Source organism: Bufo bufo, chromosome 2, assembly GCF_905171765.1.
Source record: "Bufo bufo chromosome 2, aBufBuf1.1, whole genome shotgun sequence".
NCBI classification, from domain to species: domain Eukaryota; kingdom Metazoa; phylum Chordata; class Amphibia; order Anura; family Bufonidae; genus Bufo; species Bufo bufo.
Genome location: NC_053390.1, coordinates 195,565,223 through 195,590,823, shown reverse-complemented (window position 1 = coordinate 195,590,823; position 25,601 = coordinate 195,565,223). Strand labels below are relative to the sequence as shown.

Below are 25,601 nucleotides of genomic sequence, written 5' to 3'. Positions count from 1 at the left end.
GGTTGACACTACAACCCAAAACCGCGGGCAACAGTATGCGGCTCCCAAGGAGTCACGGCCAAAACCGTGGCAATATGTGACTATTGTATCTGACATTTCGGTCAATTCCAAGACCTTGGTCACAGAGTCACTAGTAAAAAAAAAAAGGGAACAAAATGTAAGTAAACAAAAAATTGCTAAATATAGCGTAATATATGAGCTACAAAATGAGAGGAGGTAATTTAATAGGTAATGGAGAGGTATGAGGCCAAAGAGGGTAACAGAGAGAGAAGATAAGACCTAATGGGGAGAGATAGAAGCTCTAACAAGTGGCAGCAAGATGATAAAAATGGGCAGAGTGGTAGGAAGAAAACTTCATCAGGTAAGCAGATGGTGGGATGAAGTGTATGGCTGCCATGGGGAGAAGTAGGAAGCTAGGGAGAAGACCAATAGGGAGAGGAGGCAGCCCCAGCACCGGCATGAAGATACCAAAGGGAGGAGATGAAGATTCTTGAGGAGACCCCTTAGGACAGCGTTAAGGCGCTGCGGGGAAAAGCGTGTAGCCTGTGTACAGAGACACATAGTGTGGCGTCTATGTAGGCGCAGTGCGATTGCCCTGAGCACGAAATCCCGCAGTATCTCTGTGCAGCAGATTCCACTGCAGGAGGGCCCTTCCCAGCTGTAGAGCAGTAATAGAAGTGCCTGGGCTGCACTGCCAAGCTGAGAGTGGGGCTTGGTGGGCGAACGAGGCTTAACTGGCTCATGGGGTGAAGCTTAGTGGTGTGATGGGGGGGCCCCAGAAAATCCACCCCTGACTGTCCTCAGTGGTGCACCGAAAAGACCATTGATTGGCTGGATTGCTCTATTCTTTATTGCAGGCTATTGCCCCAGTGTTGTCTGGTTTCCTAATGAAAGGTGACAACCCTTTAAATTCCAGGCATTATGTAAAGGAGCTATATCTTCTACTTGGTCCAGTGATACATAGAGCTGCAGTCCCTCCTGAGGCACCACTAGGAATGAAGGTCTCTAGAGGCGGGTTATCATACTCCAAGATAAAAGTGAGTACACACTGGATTATGGGTAAGCCATGTTTGCTCTTCTGTGCATTAAGCTCTCCAGTGGAATGACCTGGGAGGGCTCCCTCAGGTAACGTGTCACTTGTCCTCCAGCACAGCCACTCCCAGGAAACTTGCTGCACTCCTTCACAGTTTTACCTGCTTTGTTTTTGGCGAGGACAGGCTAGACAGCTATGGGGCCTACTTGAGCCTGAACGGAGACATATGACTGTCCTCACACTGGGTGCAGCAACTGATTGATATCTGTGATTCCTCCTTCCTGACTGGTCACACACGTGGAATACACGCAATGGCTATAGAACCCTCTCTGGTAAGTATCTGCATCATTACTATACTGTAAAGGCGTGTTCAGACACACGTGTCATCACATCTATATGATGTACAGTCACTGAATAAGGCCTTCTGCACATGACTATATCAGTTTTGCAGGCTGCAAATCAGGGATCCACAAAATACGGATGTGGTCCGAGTACATCTCGCAATTTTCACGGGATCCACTGTAAAAAAAAAAGCCTATTCTTGTCCGTAAAATGCACAAGAATAGGGTAGGTTTGATAATTTACAGCCCAGCCGCACAGTTGTGGACATCTGTGTGCTGTCTTCTTGCGGACCCATAGAAATAATTCGGTCCGTGTGCGATCCTTACGAAATGTGGACCGGACAGACCAGAAACACGGTCATGAGCATAAGTCTGTTTGTCAGATCAGTAGTGAAATATTACTTTTAATTCAGTATAAAAATATACAGACAAGGTACAAGCATAAAGGTGCCTGCACAGGCTGCGGATTCTGTTGCAGAAATTTCCGCAACTGAAAATCAGTTCTTTTCACCTGAATGAGGCTTGCGGAAATCCATGTGCTTGCTGCCTTAGGGCTCGTTCATACGACCGCTGGTGTCCCGTTCCTGTATTGCGGACCGCATTTGCGGATCCGCAATACATGGGCACGGTTCCGTTGTCATTCCGCATCACAGATGCGGACCCATTCATTTCAATGGGTCCACAAATCCTGAGATGCAGAACGGAAGCCCGTTACGGAACACTACGGAAGCACTACAGGGTGCTTTCTGGGGTTCCGTTCCGTGCCTCCGCACCGCAAAAAGATAGAGCATGTTCTATCTTTTTGCGGAAAGGAGGGATCGCGGGCCCATTCAAGTGAATGGGTCTGCAATCCCCATGCGCCTGCCCCACGGAAGGAGCCCGTGCATTGCGGACCGCAATTTGCGGTTCACAGCACGGGCACGGAACACCAGCGGTCGTGTGAACAAGCCCTTATTCAAAAGGAATAGAACTGATTTTCAGTTGCAGAAAATTCTGCAACAAAATCCGCACCATGTGAAGGTACCCTAAGGACCCTAAGGAATTTTTTTTGCTGGGCCATGAAACTGACTTGCAGGAACCATGTGCTGTCCACATCTTTTGCAGCCCCATTGAAGTGAACGGTTTGCGGGTCAAATGCGGACCGGATGTGGACAAAAAATACATTTGTGTGCAGGAGCCTTTAGAGACACCAGTGTGAGTCAGAAGCCGCTCATTATTTACCAGAGAATAGTAACTATCTGCTGCTACAGTTACCCACAGGACCATTGAAGTCTCTAGGCAAATAAGTTCAAATCTTTTACCCATTTGACTCTCAAAGGATATTCTTTCTTTAATCCTGATATCTCTAAGGCTGGGTTCACACTTGAGCGTTTTACAGCGCGTTCAAACGCGCTGTAAAACGCTCAACACATGAAAACCAATGCTTCCCTATGGCCCTGGTTCTCACTTGAGCGTTTTACAGCGCTGAAAAACGCGCTGTAAAACGCCCTACGCTCAAACAAGTACTTGAGCTTCTTTGGGGCGTTTTACAGCGCGTTTGTGGCCATAGGACATTGCAGTCAATCACACAAACGCGCGTCAAACGCGCGTTTACTATTGCAAAAAACGCGCATAAAAAACGCGCGTCAAAAACGCGCGTTAAACGCGCATATCAAAGACGCTCAGGTCTGAACCCAGCCTAAGGGAGTCAGAATTCTAGATGACAAGGTTAATTACTTGCATATCATTCTTAATCATTTCTGTAGCAGTCCCTGGGTACACAACCAAAGTTGAAGGGGGCGACTTTGGCTAGGGGCTCCTGCACATGACCGTATCCGTTTTTGCGGTCCACAAATCGCAGATCCGCAAAACATGGATACTGGCTGAGAGCCTGCTGGCATTTGTTTTTTCTCCAGCAGAAATGGCCTGCCCTTGTCCACAAAACGGACTTACTGATGCGGACAGTAAACGAGTGTGCTGTCCGCATCTTTTGCTGTCCCATTGTGATGAATGGGTCCACATCTGATCCGCAAAAACTGCGGATCGGTTGCGGGCCAAAACTACGGCCTTGTGCATGAGCCCTAGAAAGAGAGGAAGAAGTAGTAGAAGCAGAAGAGGAAGGGGGCCCTGAGGGAGATATATTTGTGGGCCTAATGTTGGATGAAAAGGCTCGCTGAGTGTGTTCGGACCCATATGTATTTCTCTTCCTGCCCTCTTCTCCATCAATGTCCCCTCCCCTGACCCCCTCTGACATTCTCTGCTTTGTACACTATTTTCTTGATCCTGGATCGTAGTCAGTTTGTGAAGGCTCACTCCCAGAGGCCCTATAAGGAAGGTTCTTGCTTTCCTAAGGCTAGTTTCACACTAGTGTTAAAGGGTTTCTATCACCAGAAATTCTGTTATCTAGCTGACTGACATTAGCGATGTGCGAATGTCAGCAGTACATAGCTGTATGCTTTATAATTGTGTCCCTGCCACTGATCTCCTAAAAAACAAACTTTTAAAATATGCTAATGAATGAGCCTCTAGGTCAGGGGTACTCAACTAGTTTTATTAAAGGTCCACATACCAGGGTCTGCAGTCAGGTGAAGGTCCGAGCTGAACGCCAACAGTAAAGATGCCATGCGATCATGTGATACATGCGCGTGGGGCGCTCTGACGTTATAGTGGAGCGCCCCGGGTAAGTCCCAGAATTAGTAATGGCCACATTAGTGCCCCAGTAAGAATAATGTCCCCATTAGTGCCCCCAGTAAGAGTATTGCCCCCCTTCTCTGCTTTTGCAAAAAAAAAATAATAATTAGCATTCACCTGGCTGCGGTGAACATTCGCTGCTGACTGCAAGCTCAGGACCGGTGCTCTAACGTGATGACGTCTTGTAGGTCCTGTCCTGAGCTTCTAGTCAGCAGGGAGTGTTCTCCACAGTGTGAGCAAATGGAGGTGGAGGTACCGTAATAATATATATTTTTTTTTACTAGCACAAGTAGCGGTGGAGCTAAAGGCTGTACTAATGGGCGTTCCATGATGGAAGCGCTCATTAGTAAGGGTACTTTCACACTTGCAGCAGGATGGATCCGACAGGCTGCTCACCCTGTCAGATCCATCTTGCCACTACTTCGCCGTGCCGCTGCTCTGTGCCCATCGACTATAATGGGGATGGGGGCAGAGTTACGGCGCAGCACGGTGAGAGGCCGCCAGACTAAAAGTACTACATGTCCGACTTTTTCGTCTGGCGGCCCCCTCAATATAATAAACATTGGTGGCGCAGTGCGCCCCCCCTCAAAATAATAAACATTGGTGGCGCAGTGCACCCCCCCATCACAATAAACATTGGTGGCGCAGTGCGCCCCCCTCAATATAATAAACATTGGTGGCGCAGTGCGCCCCCCCATCACCCCAGTATAATAAACATTGGTGGCGCAGTGCGCCCCCCCCTCAATATAATAAACATTGGTGGCGCAGTGTGCCCCCCAATATAATAAACATTGGTGGCGCAGTGTGCCCCCCCCAATATAATAAACATTGGTGGTGTAGTGGGCAGTGCCAATGAGGGTTAAAAAATAATTTACTCACCTCCTCCAGTTGATCGCGTAACTGCCGGTCTCCAGTTCTTACTTCTTTCTTCAGGACCTGTGGTGACATCACTGAGCTCATCACATGATCCATCACCATGGTAATGGGCCATGTGATGAGCTCAGTGACGTCACCACAGGTCCTGAAGAAAGAAGTAAGAACTGGATACCGGCAGTTACGCGATGGACTGGAGGAGGTGAGTTAATTTTCTTTTATTATTTTTAACCCTCATTGGCACTTCCCACTGAGCCACCAATGTTTCTTATACTAGGGGGGGGGGGGGGGGGGGGGCGGCGCACTGTGCCACCAACGTTTCTTATACAAATACAGGAGGCGGGTGCCGGAATCAAATAGCCGGCACCCGACCTTTGTGACAGGGGGCTGCGATCAGCTACAATTAACCCCTCAGGTACCGCACCTGAAGGGTTAACTCAACTGCAGCTGATCGCAGCTCCCTGTCACAGAGGTCGGGTGCCGGCTATTTGATTCCGGCACCCGCCTCCTGTATTTGTAATACAGGTCAGTTTTCTTCATTGGTGGCGCAGTGGCCACAGCCCCTCCCCTCCTCCTCCTGTCTCTTCTTATTGGCAGCGGCGGGGGCAGCAGCAGCACAGGGGGGAGGGAGAGACTCCTCCTGCGCTGCTGAGAACTATCATCTCCTGTGCCCGCCGCTGTATTGAGCAGAGCTGCCAGAGTGTGCAGGAGGAGGAGCGCTACATGTGGAGGAAGCCCTGTCTCACTGCGCTGTGGGACAGGTGGAAGTGCGCCGGTAAGCTCCTCCTCCTGCACGGCACAGTGTGCAGGAGAGGAGCAGCGCTCTGAAGGATGGCCGGGGTCCGGACAACTGGCGGCCGCGGTCCGTATTTGGACCGCGGTCCGCCAGTTGAGTACCCCTGCTCTAGGTGCTATGAGGGCATTGATTCAGCACCTAGAGGCTCGGTCTACTAACCATTTACCCCGCCCAGGTCCTCCGTTTAGCCCGCCCCGCTCCTCTTGAGTGACGTCCGAGTTAGCTGGATCGCTGAAGAAATCCTGCACCTGCACCGTCCACTTCTGTATTCGGCGCAGGCGCAGTGAGTAAAGGACGCGCTCCTGATGCTAGCTTCCTCACTGTGACGTAGTCGGCGCACTGCGCCTGCGTCGAATACAGAAGTGAACAGCGCAGGTGCGGGATTTCTTCAGTGAAAAAAAGAAAAAAAAGCCCCTTTCCCCTGATTTTATAAGAAAAAAAAGAAAAAGCACACATATTAGGTATCGCCAGGTCCGTAACGACCGGCTCTATAAATATATCACATGATTCATCCCATCCGATACACACTATAAAAAATTTATAAATAAATGAAAACTGTGTGTCAAAAAAAGCTATTTTTGTCACCTTACATCACAAAAAGTGCAACACCAAGTGATCAAAAAGGCGTATGTCCCACAAAATGGTACCAATAAAATCGTCACCTCATCCCGCAAAAAATTAGCCCCTACATAAGAAAATCGTAAGAAAAAAACAATAGCTCTCAGGACATGGAGAAATTAAAACATTTTTTGTTTAAAAAATGCTGTTATTGTGTTAAAGTGACATATTAGGGTTTGTTGCGTTCGTAACAACCTGCTCTATAAAAATATCACATGACCTAGCCCCTCAGCTAAACACCGTAGAAAAAAAGAATAAAAAAAGTAGCAAATTTTTTTTTGTCACCTAACATCACATAAAGTGCAACACCAAGCGATCAAAAAGGCGCATGCCCCCTAAAATAGCACCGAACTTTCACCTCATCCTACAAAAAATGAGACCCTACTTAAGACAATCGGTCAAAAAATAAAAAAAGATATGGCTCTCAGACTATGGAGACACTAAAACATCATTTTTGGGGGTTTCAAAAATGCTATTATTGTATAAAACTTAAATAAATAATAAAAAGTATACATATTAGGTAGTATTGCCACGTCCATAACAATCTGCTCTATAAAAATGTCACATGACCTAACCCCTCGGATGAACGCTGTAAAAATAAATAAAAACTGTGCTAAAACAGCCAATTTTTGGTCACCTTGCCCCATTAAGTGTAATAATGAATGAATAAAAAAATGATATGTAGCCGAAAATGGTACCAATAAAAACATCAACTCTTCCTGCAAAAAAAGCCCCTGCACAAGACAATCGGCAGAAAAATAAAAAAATATGGCATTCAGAAAATGGAGACACAAAAACTATTTTTTTTCAAAAATGCTTTATTATGTAAAACTGAAACAAACAAAGTAGACATATTTGATATCATTACGTCTGTAACAACCTGCTCTATAAAAATAGCACATGATGTACAGTCGTGGCCAAAAGTTTTGAGAATGACAAAAATATTAGTTTTCACAAAGTTTGCTGCTAAACTGCTTTTAGATCTTTGTTTCAGTTGTTTCTGTGATGTAGTGAAATATAATTACACGCACTTCATACGTTTCAAAGGCTTTTATCGACAATTACATGACATTTATGCAAAGAGTCAGTATTTGCAGTGCTGGCCCTTCTTTTTCAGGACCTCTGCAATTCGACTGGGCATGCTCTCAATCAACTTCTGGGCCAATTCCTGACTGATAGCAACCTATTCTTTCATAATCACTTCTTGGAGTTTGTCAGAATTAGTGGGTTTTTGTTTGTCCACCTGCCTCTTGAGGATTGACCACAAGTTCTCAATGGGATTAAGATCTGGGGAGTTTCCAGGCCATGGACCCAAAATGTCAACGTTTTGGTCCCCGAGCCACTTAGTTATCACTTTTGCCTTATGGCACGGTGCTCCATCGTGCTGGAAAATGCATTGTTCTTCACCAAACTGCTGTTGGATTGTTGGAAGAAGTTGCTGTTGGAGGGTGTTTTGGTACCATTCTTTATTCATGGCTGTATTTTTGGGCAAAATTGTGAGTGAGCCCACTCCCTTGGATGAGAAGCAACCCCACACATGAATGGTCTCAGGATGCTTTACTGTTGGCATGACACAGGACTGATGGTAGTGCTCACCTTTTCTTCTCCGGACAAGCCTTTTTCCAGATGCCCCAAACAATCGGAAAGAGGCTTCATTGGAGAATATGACTTTGCCCCAGTCCTCAGCAGTCCATTCACCATACTTTCTGCAGAAGATCAATCTGTCCCTGATGTTTTTTTTGGAGAGAAGTGGCTTCTTTGCTGCCCTTCTTGACACCAGGCCATCTTCCAAAAGTCTTCGCCTTACTGTGCGTGCAGATGCGCTCACACCTGCCTGCTGCCATTCCTGAGCAAGCTCTGCACTGGTGGCACTCCGATCCCGCAGCTGAATCCTTTTTAGGAGGCGATCCTGGCGCTTGCTGGACTTTCTTGGACGCCCTGAAGCCTTCTTAACAAGAATTGAACCTCTTTCCTTGAAGTTCTTAATGATCCTATAAATTGTTGATTGAGGTGCAATCTTAGTAGCCACAATATCCTTGCCTGTGAAGCCATTTTTATGCAACGTTTCTTTGCAGGTCACCATGGTTAACAATAGAAGAACAATGATTTCAAGCATCACCCTCCTTTTAACATGTCAAGTCTGCCATTTTACCCCAATCAGCCTGACATAATGATCTCCAGCCTTGTGCTCGTCAACATTCTCACCTGAGTTAACAAAACGATTACTGAAATGATCTCAGCAGGTCCTTTAATGACAGCAATGAAATGCAGTGGAAAGGTTTTTTTGGGATTAAGTTAATTTTCATGGCAAAGAAGGACTATGCAATTCATCTGATCACTCTTCATAACATTCTGGAGTATATGCAAATTGCTATTATAAAAACTTAAGCAGCAACTTTTCCAATGTCCAATATTTATGTAATTCTCAAAACTTTTGGCCACGACTGTACCCTGTCAGATGAATGTTGTAAAAAATAAAAACAGTGCCAAAACAGCAATTTTTTGGTTACCTTGCCTCACACAAAACATAATATATAGAAACATAGAATGTGTCGGCAGATAAGAACCATTTGGCCCATCTAGTCTGCCCAATATACTGAATACTATGAATAGCCCCTGGCCCTATCTTATATGAAGGATGGCCTTATGCCTATCCCATGCATGCTTAAACTCCTTCACTGTATTTGCAGCTACCACTTCTGCAGGAAGGCTATTCCATATAGAACAATTAAAAATCATATGTACCCAAAAATAGTCACTTTTTGGGCGTTTCTACTGTAAGGGTGCATCAGGGGGGCCTCAAATGGGACATGGCATCTAAAAACCCTTCCAGCAAAACCTGCCTTCCAAAAACCATATGGCGCTCCTTTTGTTCTGCGCCCTGTCGTGTGCCCTTACATCAGTTTACGACCACATGTGGGGTGTTTCTGTAAACCGAAGAATCAGTGTAATAAATATTGAGTTTTGTTTGGCTGTTAACCCTGCTATAATTATAAAACTTGGCACAGCCCCTATAATGGCATGTCGCTAGATCTCCAAATACAAGTGCCGATCTGGGCTGTTTAACCCCTTAGATGTTGTGGTCAATAGCGACCGCTACATCTAAGTGGTTACAGAGGAAGCAGACTCCCTCTGTCTCCCATCCCCATCGACACCCTATGAATGAGATCACGGGGGACCGATGTCTTTACAAGGCAGTCCAGGACCTAATGAAAGCCCCAGGCCTGCCTGATGGTGACTGTCAATACAGCACTGACAATATAATGCATTGTATTGCATAAGGCAGGGTTCACATAATCGTTTAGTTTTCCGTTCTTCTCCTCTGTCACAAGTACTGAATTAAAAAATAAAATAAATGATCCATTATTTTGAGCATCTGTTATAATCAGTTTGTGTCAGTTCCATCAGAGATCAGTTATTTTTTATTAGAGAAAAAGTGCTTTTTGCAGGACTTTTTCACCCATCAAAAACAACTGATCTCTGAAGGAAGTGACACAAAGTGTTAACACGTACCATTTACCATTAGATGTCAATGTAAAGGCAAAACTGAAGTAATTACCAGCTGAGTAGAAACTAGTTGTAGGCACACACATTCTTGTATACAATACTATTTTGTATTGTGTTATTTTAGCTTTATTCTTTTTTAGCTTGATGCATGCACTACTCACCTGAAGACCTGCTTGAAGAACATCCATAAGGTAATAATGTGTACATGACTTTATATTAAAATGTGTTATTGCTATTAGGACATCTGTCAGTAGTTATGTGCCTATGAAACTGGCTGACCTGTTGCTTGTGCACTTGGCAGCTGAAGGCATCTGTGTTGGTCCCATGTTCATATGTGCCCACATTGCTGAGAAAAATGATGTTTTAATGTATGCAAATGAGCCTCTACGAGCAATGGGGGTGTTGTCATTACACCTAGAGGCTCAGCTCTCTCTACAACTGCCGCACCATCTCCACTTTGATTAACAGGGGCAGGCAGTAAAAACATCATTACACCTGGCTCTGTTAACCAAAATGAGAGGGAGTGGTTTCATAGGTACAAATCTGCTGATAGATGCCCTTTAAAGGCTATGTACACCTTTGGGGGCATTTTTATTATTATTATTATTATTGCATTGTACTCATTTTAAGCTTAAAATCAATCTTTTTTGCAGCCCTTTTTCCTGTACTTAGCTTAGATGCTCTAGAAGCTGCCTGTGGATTATCTCTCTTTTCTGTCAGTTGGGGAGCTGACTGGCTCCTTATCTCTGCTCTCTGACAATATAAACACTCATTATAACTCACTTCTTATCTTACTGATAAGAATGTGGCTTAAATATGTATTTATGACCTCTTAGTAATTTAGAGATAAGGTTTATTAGATGACTGGCACAATGTATGATGCACACAGCTAGAAAAACAGCTAACCCTTTGTGACAGAACAGCTCAATATTTTTAATAAAGACAATTGATAATATCATTTTTAGCCAAAAATAAGCAAAATACAATCATAAACAGAAATTGCCTCTGAAAGGTGTACATAGCCTTTAAGGCTACTTTCACACTTGCGGTAGCCTTTTCCAGCAGATTGTTCCAGCAGGGGAACAACCTGTTGGATCTGTGCTACCGCAAGTCCACCGTGCCGCCGAAGGTCTGCTCCAGCCCCATTCACTAGTAGTTTTTGCCCCCGCCACCTCTCGGCATGTTTGCTGTGCTGTGGCCGGACCTCCGGCCCAGCCCCATTATAGTGAATGGGGCCGGAGCGGACCTGCGGCAGCACGGTGGACTTGTGGTAGCATTGATCCAGCAGGTTGTTCCCCCGCCGAAACAGTCTGCCGGAAAAGGCTACCGCAAGTGTGAAAGTAGCCTAAGCCTCCTCCAGCGTTGATATCCTTTCAGATTAATGTAAGTTTGATTTTAATGGCATCCTGTACTTTTTCAATTACAAAGTGGTTCCAACCTCAATAATGATAAAAACGTAGCAGGACACCCTGTGATTACCAGCTTAACTCTGGACATGTAATGCAGAAAGTGGTTGTACAGTATAAACTGAAAATATTGGGATTTAACAGCAACACAACATGGTGGAAAGAGCTCCACGTGTATACTTTATACTGCATACATACATTATTAAAGCTTGTATCCTAAGTTGGGACACTGGCAGTCACGCTTTTCTTGCTCCATCTATATGTTAGCAGTGACGATAACATCAGTGATCGGCAATACAATTTAGTTCGTTATAGGGGTTGTCTCACCTAAGAAAATGGCATTTACCATGTAGACAAAGATAATAAAAGCCACTGCACGTAACCAGGGGTTATGACCACCTTGCAATCCCCTGGGAGTGCTCACGGACACGCTGTTACGGTCACTCCCAGGCTAGGTGTTAGAAGGTCATCTGACAGCCTCTTTCACTTTGTTGTTGATGGTAATGACCACACCGCTAGTCAGGTGCAGCATAGTGGTCATTACTATTTAAGTCTGGCTATTCCCTTCACTCCTTGCGGTGTATAGTTTCATTTGCAAGTGGAAGAGCTGTTGTGTGTTGTCTCCTCTGGTGTTTCTGCTCTTTCTTCTACTTCAGGAGTTAAGTGTCTCATTCCTTTGAATTTGTTTTGTGTTGTTTCCCCTGCCTTCTGGTATCTGGTCTGAGTCAAGACCCCTCTTCCTTCTGCTTAAGGAACGGGTCGTCTTTGGGCCCTATCACTACCTCAGGGCATTACAGGGTAAGTCAGGCTTTAGGTTCCAGTGAATGAACGGTCCTACCACTGAGGTCCGTTGATTCGGTTAGCAGTCAGGGCTAGGGATAAGATTCATTAGGTGGTGACATTTTCCTCTGCCTAGCTTCTAGGCCAGATACCTTCCCCCCTCTTCCCCTCTTGTGTTTGGTGTGGTGTTCCCTCCCACACCTCGTCGTGACACACACATGCACAGCGCTACCATCCCAGCCACCATCAGTGGTCATAATCCCTGGAAACAAGCAGTGTATAATGTGATGGAAAAATGAATCCAACCAGCAAAGGAGGCAATATGGATAATCACAATACATTAGTAAGTGGCTTGTATTAACTTTGTCTGCGTGATAAATGCCATTTGTTGAAGTGAGACAACCCCTTTAATTCTTAAAAAGAAAAAAACAACCATGTGTAGTGATTTTTTAATGTATGTTGTTTATGTAAATTTAGAGAGTTTGCCAGTTGTCTCTGTCTTTCACCCTGTACATAGGACAATTTTGCGGCATTTACAATTTTTTGATCAGTTGCCACCAATAATTGCTATGTGTGAATGCACAGTCACTTGCATCCCCTATGAAGCCCTGCATTACATAGCCTCTCAGAATAAAACCTTCGTTTTACACAAACCAGGCAATCCCTCGAGCATTTTCATATGCATTTGTGAATTGCACAATAAAAGTATTATATAAAGTTACTGAAGTAGAAGACTAGACATGAACACTGTTCTCTTTTCAATGTAAGGTGATCCAGAAGGCCAATGAAATACTGTGCAGTATCAGTCAACCATCGGTGTGCAGCGAAGTGCTTCTGTCACCTCGAGGAGGAGATTATATATCAGGCAAGTCGTTCGATTTCTCAGGACTGTCTATTAGATTTGGGTGCTACAGTATAATCATTGATAGAAATGGGTTACAGCAATAACAGGGCTAACACTGTTTATTTGCCTAAGGGCTCATGCACTTGGCCGTTGCGGGTCCGCAATACACGGGCACCGGCCGTGTGCACCCACCATCACTTGAATGGGTCCGCAATTCGGGAGATGCGGTGTGATGCGGAATGGAAGCACAGATCTGAAACCCACGGAAGCACTACAGAGTGCTTCTGTGGTGTTTCTGTCCGTGCCTCCGCACCGCAAAAAAAAAGAACATGTTCTATTTTTTTACTGTGCAGACGGATCACGGACTCATTCAAGTTGAATGGGTCTTGATCCGTCCTGGCCGCTGCACGGATGTTGCCTGTGCATTGGGGACCGCAAATTGCGGTCCCCAATGCACGGAACTGCCGCACAACGGCTGTGTGCATGAGCCCTATTTGTTAAAGAGAACCTGTCATCATGGAAATGTTTGCCATTATCAGATATTTTACCTGGACAGCCTGTTAGTAGTTTAACCCCTTAGTGACCAACCATTCACCTTTTTACAGCTGTCACTTAGGGGTCCCCCGTGCAGCGGAGAGCGGGGAGTGCAGCGGGGAGCGGGGACTCGGCTCTAACATGAGAGCTTGCACTACTGTTCTAACAGCCAGGACCAGCAGGAGTGCCGATTCGGGCTGTTTAGCGCTTTACATGCCGCGGGCATGGGCACCCTCCGCATGTAAAGCTCTGTCTTCTATAGGCACCCCACAAATGTGATCGCAGGGTGCCAATGTGTCTAAAGGCTGGCTGGAATCTGATATAGGCCCCAAGCTAGCCTTGAGTATTTTCCAGCAGGCTGTGCCTCTCTGGTGCAGCCTGCTGGTCAATGTCAGTGATGTACTGACATTGAAATGCAATGCACTATAGGGATAGTGCATTGTATTTTAAAAGCAATCAAAATGTTGTCTGTTATAGTCCCCTTGTGGGACTATTAAGTGGTAAAAAAATAAAAAAAACACATTTATTAAATTAAATTTTAAAAAATTCCAGTAAAAATAAAAAGTGCTAATGCATTGGAGTCTATGAGAGAAGCAATCTAATAATTGCTTTCCAAGTTCTATCGGAAAACTATTAAAAAGAGAATAAAAAGGCTACCGGAGGTTTTTTCGTTTTTTATTTTTCTTCCATATTTTCCATGAGCTATAACTTTTTTATATTTCTGGTCACATAGCTGTATGAGGGCTTATTTTTGAGGTGGAATTGGAAAAAAACGCAATCCCTCCACCGTTTTACGGGTTTTATTCCCACGGCGTTTCGTTTATGGCAAAACTGACCCATGCCCTTCATTCTCTGGGTCAGTATAATTACAACGATACTTATTATGTATAGTTTTTTTTATGTCTAAATAGTGTAAAAATACATTTAAACTTTTTAAGATTTTTTTTTTATACCTTTTTTTTTTATACCTATGTCTACTGAGCTGTTTAGGGGCTCATTTTTTGCAGAACAATCTGTACTTTTTATTGATACCATTTTGAAGTGTGTGTGTGACTTATTGATCCCATTTTATTAAATTTTTTTGGGTAAGAGAAGCAATGAAAAAATGTAAAATCGGCCATTTTGACCCTTTTTTCCGTTATGCCCTTCGCCGTATTGGAATTTTTTTTTCTATTTTAATAGCATGGGAGTTTTCGGTCGCGGTGATACCCATGATGTTTATATTTATTGTTATTTAGGTATTTATTTTTTAATCAACAGAAAGGGGGGTGATTTACACTTTTATACTTTTTATATATTTTTTTAACATTTATATTTTTTATTTTTTGTGATCATTTTGTGGCTGATATATGAGCTTATTAATTATGTTTTTTAATTTTTAATTTTGTTCTTTCAGGGATTTTAAAATTGCCATTGAATTGAAAGTCAATTTTGCTCGTTTCTTATACTGACCTGCAGCATGAACACTTTCAGCCTCATCAGCGAGGCTGAAAGTGTTCAGCACAAGTACCGATGCCCCATTGGTTTTTGCGCATTTAGATGCTGTGACCTCACTTGGTCACGGCATATAAAGCATTTAATTACCGCGATCGGCATTATTGCGGTAATTCACGGTAATTAGCCGCAGGGCTCTGCTGTATGAAACAGCAGAGGTCTACCAGCCATGATGCTCGCTGCACGTGCGAGTGGGCGCCATGTTCACACATCTCTCCAGCGCCGTACATGTATGGCGCTGTTAGCGAATGGGTTAAAAATATTTTAAAAAATATTAAAATGCAAATTACCCCTCTTTCCCCAAGGTTAAAATGTATAAACAATTAAACAAATAAACATCATGGGCACCACTGCTTGCGAAAATGCCTGTACTATAAAAATATAAAAATATTTATCCCAAACGGCAAAACAGGAAAAAAAGTCAAACTGGCCAATCTGCTGTTTTTGGTCACTTCACCTCCCACAAAATTTTTTTAATAAAAAGTGATCAAAAAGTCATGCACACCCCAAAATGGTATCAATAAAAAGTACAGATCGCCCTGAAAACAATGCGCCCCACACAGCTCCATACACATAAAAATAAAAAAGTTATAGGGGTTAGAATAATGCGATGTACTGACCCAGAGAATGAAATTAACAGGTCAGTTTTGACACATAGGAAACGCTGTAAAAAAAAAAAAAAATGGTGGCGGAATTATTATTATTTTTTAATCATTCCATCCCATTTGGAATTATTGTCCCGCTTCCCACTACATTGTATGCAACCATAAATGGTGCCATAAGAAAGTAAAATTTGTCCTGAAAAAAAAGAAAAAGAAATTATATTATGTGAATGAAAAAATAAAAAAAAGTTATGGCTTTGGGAAGTCTTGGAATAAAAAACGGAAATGAAATTTTTTTTTAATGGAAAATTGCCCAGTCCTGAAAGGGTTAACGTGGCAGTGTGGCAAATTGCCAATATATACAGGAACTTTGCCTGGTGCTGCATTGTTGTTTGACCACCATGCCTGCTTCCGATTACAGATGTCGGAAATGGATAGGAGATAGTAATAATGTCACTTTAAATATACAGTGTGTCTGCATTGAGTGCTACACATGGTCAAAAACGTCAAAAATGTATCAACTAGGTACTGTATTAAATATCTACCGTTACATAGTGTCCCAAGAATATCAAGAAAATTGCTTTAAAACTATTTGTCAGATTATTGATAGAGTCCATCTTATTATACTGATGTTTTGTAACTTTGCTATTGCAGGAGTAGTAGAAGTTTACAGGCTGTCAAAGCGCATGGAAGGAGGGATGAGAACACAAAACATTGACTGTGAGCGATTACGACTAATCCTCAGGGACATCGAGCTATCATGGAATAATTTGCAGGCCTTCCTGTCTATTTCTCCAAGCTTATTACAGACACTGGTGAGAATATTGCCGTAATTATTATTATAGCACCAGGAGAGTGGACCCTGGGCTTACAATCTACAACAGCTACAACATTTTACATTATACAGGACAGTATAAGACTGCGTCCACAGGTATATTAAAGGATCTGATGCCGTTAAGGCCTCTTGCACACAAACGGTTTTTTATTTCCGTTTACGTTCCGTATACGGAACTATTCATTTCAATGGGTCCGCCAAAAAACTGAATGTACTCCGTATGCATTCCGTTTCGTGTATTTCCGTTCCGTTCAAAGATAGAACATGTCCTATTATTGTCTGCATAACAGACAAAGATCTTACTGTTCTATCAGGTGCCAGCTGTTCCGTTTCGCAAAAAACGGAATGCACACGGATGTTATCCGTATTTTTTGCAGATCCGTTTTTTGCGGACCGCAAAATACAGAAAAAGCCACACGGTCGTGTGCTATAGGCCTAAAAAAGCTAGACAATATAGAGCAGTATGATGCTCTGTTTTGTCTGGTAAAATGCCAGGCTCCTTGCTGGAAACCCGACACAAATCAACATAGTTAATGGGGTCAGGCGTCATCACATCAGTTACGCAATGGCTCTGGCACCTGTTATTTTTTTTGTTTCGCTCTTATAAAGATGCAGAACAAGTGAAATATTTAACCTTAATACCTGCAGATATGAAGCAAATGCAATGTGCTTGAGGTGATTTGGGTTATATTTTAGGAATTTGCATTATCCTAAAACACTTCAAATGAGTCATCCCATCATAAGGAATGATGGTACAAAGCTTTGAGGAAATGTCTTCACTACATGATCAGTGAATTCTCACGCAGCAGATTTGTTGCAGAAATTTCTGGGCCAAAAGTAATTCCATACATTTGAATGGGTTTGTTTCTGCATGGATTTCTGCAAGCACCATTCAAATAAGTCCTCATGCACACGACCGTTCCGTTTTTTGCGGTCCGCAAAAAACGGAAGCCGCCTGTGTGCTTTCCGCAATTTGCGGAACGGAACGGGCGACCGTCAATATAAATGCCTATTCTTGTCCGCAAAGCGCGGACAAGAATAGGACAGGTTATATTTTTTTAGCGGGGCCGCGGAACGGAGCAACGGATGCAGACAGCACACGGAGTGCTGTCCGCATCTTTTGCGGCCCCATTGAAGTGGGATGCGGCTCGGATGCGGACCCAAACAACGGCCATGTGCATGAGGCCTAAATGAGACAATCACAGAAATTTCGGCCATAAACCTGCTGTGCATGAAAATACAGTGCCCTAAGGGCTCATTCAGTCGTCCGTATGCTGTCCGCAAAAATGCGGATCAGTTTTTTTGCGGACAGTTCAGCATGTCCGCTAAAAAACGGATTGCATTCCGTTTTTGTGCTGACCCATAGACTTCAATGGGGTCATGTCCTGAATTTCACTGACAAGTATAAGACATGTTTAATTTTTTTTACTGAGCCGTGCAATGGAAGAAAAGGGCCCCATAGAAGTGAATAGGACAGCATCTAATCCACAATAAAACGGATCTGCATTTTTGCGGACAGCATACGGCCGTCTGAATGAGCCCTAAGGGTAAGGCCACATGTTCAGGTTTTTTTAATGCAGTTTTTGAAGCCATAATCGGGTGTGGATCATAAACGGAGAGAAAGTATTGAGGACAAAAACTACCGTAATTTTCCTCATTTTGAATAGTTTTGGCTTCAAAAACTACAAAAAAAAATATGTACATGTTGCCAGGGGTGGGATTCAAATATTTAATAACAGATTTCCTACTCCACATATTTACATATACATACACCATATATACACTACACACACATACCGCCCAACTTTTTAAAAGCCTAAGGAGCTAAACTATCAGCGGCGCGCAAGTGTTTTAAAACACTAGGCTACTCGTCTAACTCCACCCAATGTCTATCTGTACATGTCCCAATCCTGCCTAGTCTCTATTGTGCCCCCGACACAGTAGTTATGCCAGATTCGGGACGGTTGGGAGGTATGCATACAGGGGCGTAGCTAATGGCTCATGGGCCCTGGTGCAAGAGTTCAGCTTGGGGCCCCCCTTCCCTCAGTGCTTTGTGGCCAGGGGCAGGAAGCACAAAGCCTTTCGTGCTGCCCGAGGCAAAAATTTAAACGGCACCCTCTTGAGCCAGAGGTGTAACTTGACCAGCATGCACTTTCTATAATACTGGTGTCTTCTGCACCACAAGGGTCTTTGGGCCCCCTCAGGCTCCTGGGCCTGGTAGCACCCCCTATAGCTACGCCCCTGTATGCATACATAAACAGACTATATAGACACTACCCTCACATATATCATGTATACACTACAATCACATAAATACATCACATATACAATATACAACTATATATGATACACCATACAGTATATGAATTACACATAGGCTACACTTACAGTAAATTTATCTACACCATATACATTTTATACACATTTTGTGCCTACCATTAAAGACATATTTGCATACACATTATACAGTATTCAGAGCTATCAAACATACAGGAGAATACAGCGCGACATATCTCTTACATCCAGTGACTTCTCTTCTGATGTACAGTAGACCTTTTCTTTCCTCATCTTCTCCTTTCAGACATGATGATTTTTCACCCATCTCTCGTCTCTGCAGTTTAACAAGACATCTTAGGTTCCTACTTTTCCACCATCCTCCTACCCTCTGAACACCTCATCCTGCCACCTCCAATACTGTGCCCGATGTGCTACCAATACTATACTGCAGAAACAGTCCCCATGAATATATTAGTACCACACAGATAGTACCACCAATACTGTGCCCGCTGTGCTCCCCAATACTATACTACAGAAACTGAACACCTGAAAATACTAGTACCAAACAGATAGTACCCTCAATACTGTGCCTGCTGTGCTCACCAATACTATCCAGCAGTAACAGACAAACCCCCTGATAATACTAGTACCACACAGATAGTGCCCTTCAATAATTATTGGCACACACTGCCCTAAAATAACTGTGCCCAGCTAAGTGTCCCTGACACTAATAGTGTAAACATTATGTCTCCCAATTACTACTAGGGAACTATGGGGAACATGATAACTATTATGGGCACTATGGGAGCATTATTACTTCTGGGGCACAGTGGTGACATTATTGTTGGGGCATAGTGTCCCCCATAAGGTCCCAGCATAAAATGTCCCTATATTGTGCCCCAAGAAGATGCCCCCATAGTGCTCCTTCCCCTTCCCCATAGTGCCCCCATAATGTGCCTGTGTAATATGCCCCATAGTGTCTCCCCAACCCCATAGTGCCCCTATAATGTACCAGTATAAATGCCCCTTCTTAGTGCCCCCAATAGATGCCCCCATGATATGCCAGTATAAATGCCCCTTCTTAATGCCCCCAGTGTCGCCCATAATGTGCCAGTATAAGATGCCCCTTATTACAGCCCCAAGTAGATGCCCCCATAGTGCTTCAAGTTCTGCCCTATCCTTCCCTGTAGTGCCCTCCATAATGTGTCAGTATAAAATGCCCCCATAGTTTCCCCCATGATGTGCCAATATAAGATGCCCCCATAGTGCTCCTCTCCTCCTATAGTGCGCCGCTGTGCCACAGAAAAAAAACTAAAACACATACTTTTCTCCACGGTGGCAATGATGGGATGCAGACCTCTTTCGGCCTGTGTCCCACACGGTACGCTGCCCGGCTCAGGTGCCGAAATTACGTCATTGTGCCACCTCTGCCGGCCTCTGATAGGCTGCAGACACTAGGCCTGCAGCCTATCAGAGGAACAGGCAAGGGAGACACCTCTTTCCTGCCCCATCGCAGCATCCACCTGAGGACGGCAATAAAGATGAATGTAGGGAGATGAGCGCTTCCACAACATGCTCGCTTATCTCCAGCTGCCCTCCGCTAGAGCACCAGATCAGGATTCAGCCGGTAACGCGGTTCTCCAATCCGGCTGCAATTTTAACAACTGGATCTGCAGAACCGGAGAAAACCGGCTGAATCTCATGCCTGCATGTGGCTGTACCCGAAGTGATGCAATTCACAAATATATGAGCCTACCCTATATATTACACAGGTTGTAAAAGACACCAGTTTATCAAGTTCATCCTCTCATACTAATTATATAACATTAATTGTCAGATTAATTATAACCCTCAAAGCCATTTTCTATTATATTTATAAGCAATTAACATGTTTTAAATAGTGACATAGTATCTGCCACTTCTAGGTCTTGGAGAAGAACATTTCATAGTTTCAGTACTCTAACTATAAAGAATCCTTTCCTGTATTGATGTCTAAATCAGCTTTCCTCCACATGTAATGAATGTTCCCAAAGTCCTTGGAATGAATAAATCCTGTGCCAGCTCTTTGTATTGACCACACATGCATTAATATTTAATACATAATAAGATAATAAGATCACCTCTAACGAGTCTTTTTTTTTTTTTTTTTTTTGCTGAAGAAAACCCAATTTTTTAAGCCCCTCCTTATAAGACCTTCCATTCCATTTAAAAGTCGCCCGTCTCTGAACCATTTCTAGGTCTCCCATATCCCTAATAGTATATGCAGCCCAAAACGGAATCAAATATTCCTTACGAGGGATTTATAAAGGGGTAATATTACACTGGGATCACCATATGTCTCCAAAGAAAAGCTACACTCCCATCCATTTACTTGCCGTCTTTTAGAATTTTGTATTCCATAAAGAGAATCGTGAGCATGGCGAGTTATGGGCATATGTGAAATTTTCATTGTCTAAGCAATGACCTTTTTCACAACTTTGTAACTTGTGCCTGCTTTGCCCCAGGTAAATAAGATAAAGCAGCAATACCCTGCACCAATGCTTCTAAAAGTATGGCGTGGAGCAGTACAAACCAATGTCCAGACCAATGTAAACCATGAAGAGGCTGCAGTGCTCAACCATACACCACGACCCCTTTAAAGGGATTGTGCCACTAATATAAACTTATCCTGCCCAAACGATATCACTGTTATATCGCTTTCCCTAAATACCACCATGTATCAAAACTGTCTTATTGTAAAGTTAATATTCTACCATTGTGCCCTGTGGCAAAACATTTTTAATTTTCGGTTAAGTCCTGCATTGGAGCCTTGTAATGTAGGAAGCCTGACTGGTAAGAACAAGGGGTGTGGTTAGTGTCACATGATCTGCCCTCAGGCATGATGGGACAGTAGACACATGACAAACCAGGAAGTAGGATTCAAGCACAGGGGATAAGAGAAAACTGCAAATGAGGTAAATAAAAAAAAAAATCTGAGGAATGGATGACAATACACTTTAGAGTAAAAAATAGTTTATGGCTCAAATCCTTTAAGTAGCTGACTGTGGGGATGCCAATGGTCAGATGCCCACCAATAATAAATCTAATATTGACGGCCTGTCCTAAGGATAGCCAATAAATGTAAACGCAGAGATAATTCTTTTATTCCTCATTAATTCAGTCTGCCTGTGACATCATGAAAATAATAAATGCATCACTGTTTGGTGACTCAAGATTTTCAGCTTGTGTATCACATGGAAGAAGCGTACGTCTAATCACCTCTAGCAATGTGTAATTTGTTTCTACCTCTACAGCCCTCGTCATCGGTTTTAGATTATGCAGCTCAAGGCGCATTCTCTGACTCAAGACCATGTCTTCAGAGTTGTTGTGGGGTTTGTTTGCTGGACAGACCAGTGGAGGAGGTGAGTGATCTAGAAATACTTGTTTAGACTTTTTCTTAAAAGGGGGTTTCCAAGACATGGCCTATCGTTAGGATCGGCCATCAACATCTGATCAGCAGTTGTCCGAGTCCCAGACCGCCTGCAGATCAGCTGTTTTTCAATATTTCTGGGACTAGAAATAGGCACCAGAACTACACAGCTGCCCCTTTGTAGTGGATGGAGATGGTTACAGAGGAGCTGTGGAGGGCTGGAGCTACTGAAAAACAGCTGATCGCCAAAGGGTGCTGGGGGGGGGGGGTTTGGGCGAATCCCCGGTGATCAGATATTGATGACCTATGTCCAGGATAGACCACCAATATAAAAGTCGTGGAAAACCCCTTTAAAGGGTTATTCTCATCTCAGCCATTTGTGCCACTCCTGGCCAAATAGCATCTCCTAGTTGTAAACATTGCTGGTAATGGCACTAGTGACAGGCATGGAAATCCCCATAACGCCTGCTCCTGTCAATCAAAAGGCAGAGGGCGTGGCAGTTTCAGAAAGAGCAGAACCTCTAGGAGTAATCACAACACCCTCGTCTCTCCTAGAGGCTCATTTGCATATATTAAAACATAATTTTTCTCAGCAATGTGGGCACATATGAACATGGGAACAACACAGATGCCTTCAGCTGCCAAGTGTGCCTGCTACAGGTCAGCCAGTTTTATAGATACAAATCTACTGACAGATGCCCTTTAAGGGCTCTTTCACACTTGCGTCGTCCGGATCCGGCATGTACTCCACTTGCCGGAATTACACTCCGGATCCGGAAAAACGCAAGTGTACTGAAAGCATTTGAAGACGGAACCGTCTTCCAAATGCTTTCAGTGTTACTATGGCACCCAGGACGCTATTAAAGTCCTGGTTGCCATAGTAGGAGCGGGGAGCGGTATACTTACAGTCCGTGCGGCTCCCGGGGCGCTCCAGAATGACGTCAGGGCGCCCCATGCGCATGGATGACGTGTCCAATGCGATCACATGATCCATGCGCTTGGGGCGCCCTGACGTCACTCTGGAGCGCCCCGGGAGCCGCACGGACGGTAAGTATGCTGCTCCCCCGCTCCCCTTTACCATGGCTGCCAGGACTTTAGCGTCCCGGCAGCCATGGTAACCATTCAGAAAAAGCTAAATGTTGGCTCCGGCAATGCGCCGAAACGACGTTTAGCTTAAGGCCGGATCCGAATCAATGCGTTTCAATGGGCATTAATTCTGGATCCGGCCTTGCGGCAAGTGTTCCGGATTTTTGGCCGGAGCAAAAAGCGCAGCATGCTGCGGTATTTTCTCCGGCCAAAAAACGTTCCGTTCCGGAACTGAAGACATCCTGATGCATCCTGAACGGATTTCACTCCATTCAGAATGCATGGGGATAATCCTGATCAGGATTCTTCCGGCATAGAGCCCCGACGACGGAACTCTATGCCGGAAGAAAAGAACGCAGGTGTGAAAGAGCCCTTAGACTCATTCATATTTTAAACAGGTCAGGCTACTTTCACACCTGCGTTTGGTGCGGATCTGTCTTGTAGCTGCACAGACGGATCCGCACCTATAATACAAGCGCTTGTATCCGTTCAGAACGGATCCGTTTGCATTATTCTTTTAAAAAAAAGTCTAAGTCAAAACGGATCCGTCCTGACTTACATTGAAAGTCAATAGGGGCGGATCCGTTTTCAATTGCACCATATTGTGTCAGTGAAAACGGATCCGTCCCCATTGACTTACATTGTAAGTCAGGACGGATCCGTTTGGCTCCGCATCGCCAGGTGGACACCAAAACGCTGCAAGCAGCGTTTTGGTGTCCGCATCCAGAGCGGAATGGAGGCGGAACGGAGGCAAACTGATGCATTCTGAACGGATCCTTATCCATTCAGAATGCATTGGGGCTGAACTGATCAGTTTTGAACCGTTTGTGAGACCCCTAAAACGGATCTCACAAACGGAATTCAAAACGCCAGTGTGAAAGTAGCCTTATCCAACCCCTAATGAATAATGATCCCCCCCTAATGCCCCGACCCCTCATATAGGTTATACTTACCCCGCTCCCCGAGTCGCTTGTTATCCCTGTCGTGCGGATCAAAACATCTGGTGATGGTGGGGAGCAGCCAATAGCAGGCTGCGACGGGGATGAGCGTCCCTAGCATCATGGGCGGCCGTGCGGGGATCAGAAGCAGTGCGGGTGCCGGGGAGCAGGGTAAGTATAACCTATATGAGGGGCCCAGGCATTAGCGGCCATTACAGGGTGTGGATAACCCCTTTTAAATTACTAAATTTCCTTGTGATTTTAGGCCAGTCAATAATTTGCTAAAAACTTGAGACTGTTACTTCTCTTTTCATTTTTTTCTAGCACCCATCTGAAGTAAATACCAGCATGCTTAATATTGAAGGGCGTTCCTATCACCCCAGTTGTGCCAACTTCTGGCTCCACTGTGTGGACCCTGCTCTACCAGTTCTGGCTTGTCACAGTAGCTGCTCTTCTTGTGTGAAACTAAAAAAGGATGAGTTATGACAACATGAAGATCTTAGGATTTTATGGACTCAAGAATAAAATAATTTATTATACTTTCTTAAAATTTTACATATTTTTAACATATGGAGCAAACAAGGCATGTGCCTGCAATGAAACTTCAAGGGGAACATCTAAAAGGACATCAAGATATAGTGCAGGAATAGAACGTATGTTCAGTTTGGTCCTGGCTATTATTTTATGTGATATACGTGTGCAACATATACTTTAATAATTTATATCTTGACATTTCCTTGAAACATCGTGTGGGGGCCCATGGGCTGGGACCCTTACAAGTCACAAGAATAAAGGGGCCACAATATCTTAGGCTACTTTCACACTAGCGTTTTTGCTGGATCCGGCAGGGTTCAGCCAAAACGCTTCCGTTACTGATAATACAGCCATCTGCATCCGTTATGAATGGATCCGGTTGTATTATCTTTAACCACCTCCGGACCGCTGTACGCACAGACGCGTCCTGGAGGTGGTTGATTCATTCCTCCTGGACGCATATACGCGTCCTCTCGCGAGACGCGAGATTTCCTGTGAACGCGCGCACACAGGCGCGCGCGCTCACAGGAACGGAAGGTAAGAGAGTTGATCTCCAGCCTGCCAGCGGCGATCGTTCGCTGGCAGGCTGGAGATGTGTTTTTTTTAACCCCTAACAGGTATATTAGACGCTGTTTTGATAACAGCGTCTAATATACCTGCTACCTGGTCCTCTGGTGGTCCCATTTGTTTGGATCGACCACCAGAGGACACAGGTAGCTCAGTAAAGTCCCACCAAGCACCACTACACTACACTACACCCCCCCCCCCGTCACTTATTAACCCCTTATTAGCCCCTGATCACCCCTGATCACCCCATATAGACTCCCTGATCACCCCCCTGTCATTGATTACCCCCCTGTCATTGATCAACCCCCTGTAAAGCTCCATTCAGATGTCCGCATGATTTTTACGGATCCACTGATAGATGGATCGGATCCGCAAAACGCATCCGGACGTCTGAATGAAGCCTTACAGGGGCATGATCAATGACTGTGGTTATCACCCCATATAGACTCCCTGATCA

At 44.3% G+C, this 25,601-nt stretch overlaps 1 protein-coding gene across 2 annotated transcripts; it reads left to right on the top strand.

Annotated features, from left to right (window-relative positions):
• Positions 1 to 1,206: 1,206 nt before the first annotated feature.
• On the top strand, positions 1,207 to 24,934 carry LOC120991400 (synergin gamma-like). Of its 2 annotated transcripts, XM_040420218.1 has the most exons (6): positions 1,207 to 1,365; positions 9,979 to 10,029; positions 12,793 to 12,889; positions 16,153 to 16,313; positions 21,904 to 22,011; positions 24,368 to 24,934. In XM_040420218.1, the coding sequence occupies exons 1-6, from the start codon at positions 1,345 to 1,347 to the stop codon at positions 24,527 to 24,529; spliced, it is 600 nt and encodes a 199-aa protein (XP_040276152.1). In that variant the 5' UTR covers positions 1,207 to 1,344; the 3' UTR covers positions 24,530 to 24,934. The 2 variants fall into 2 exon arrangements, with proteins under 2 accessions (XP_040276152.1, XP_040276154.1); XM_040420220.1 differs by lacking the exon at positions 9,979 to 10,029.
• Positions 24,935 to 25,601: the final 667 nt, after the last annotated feature.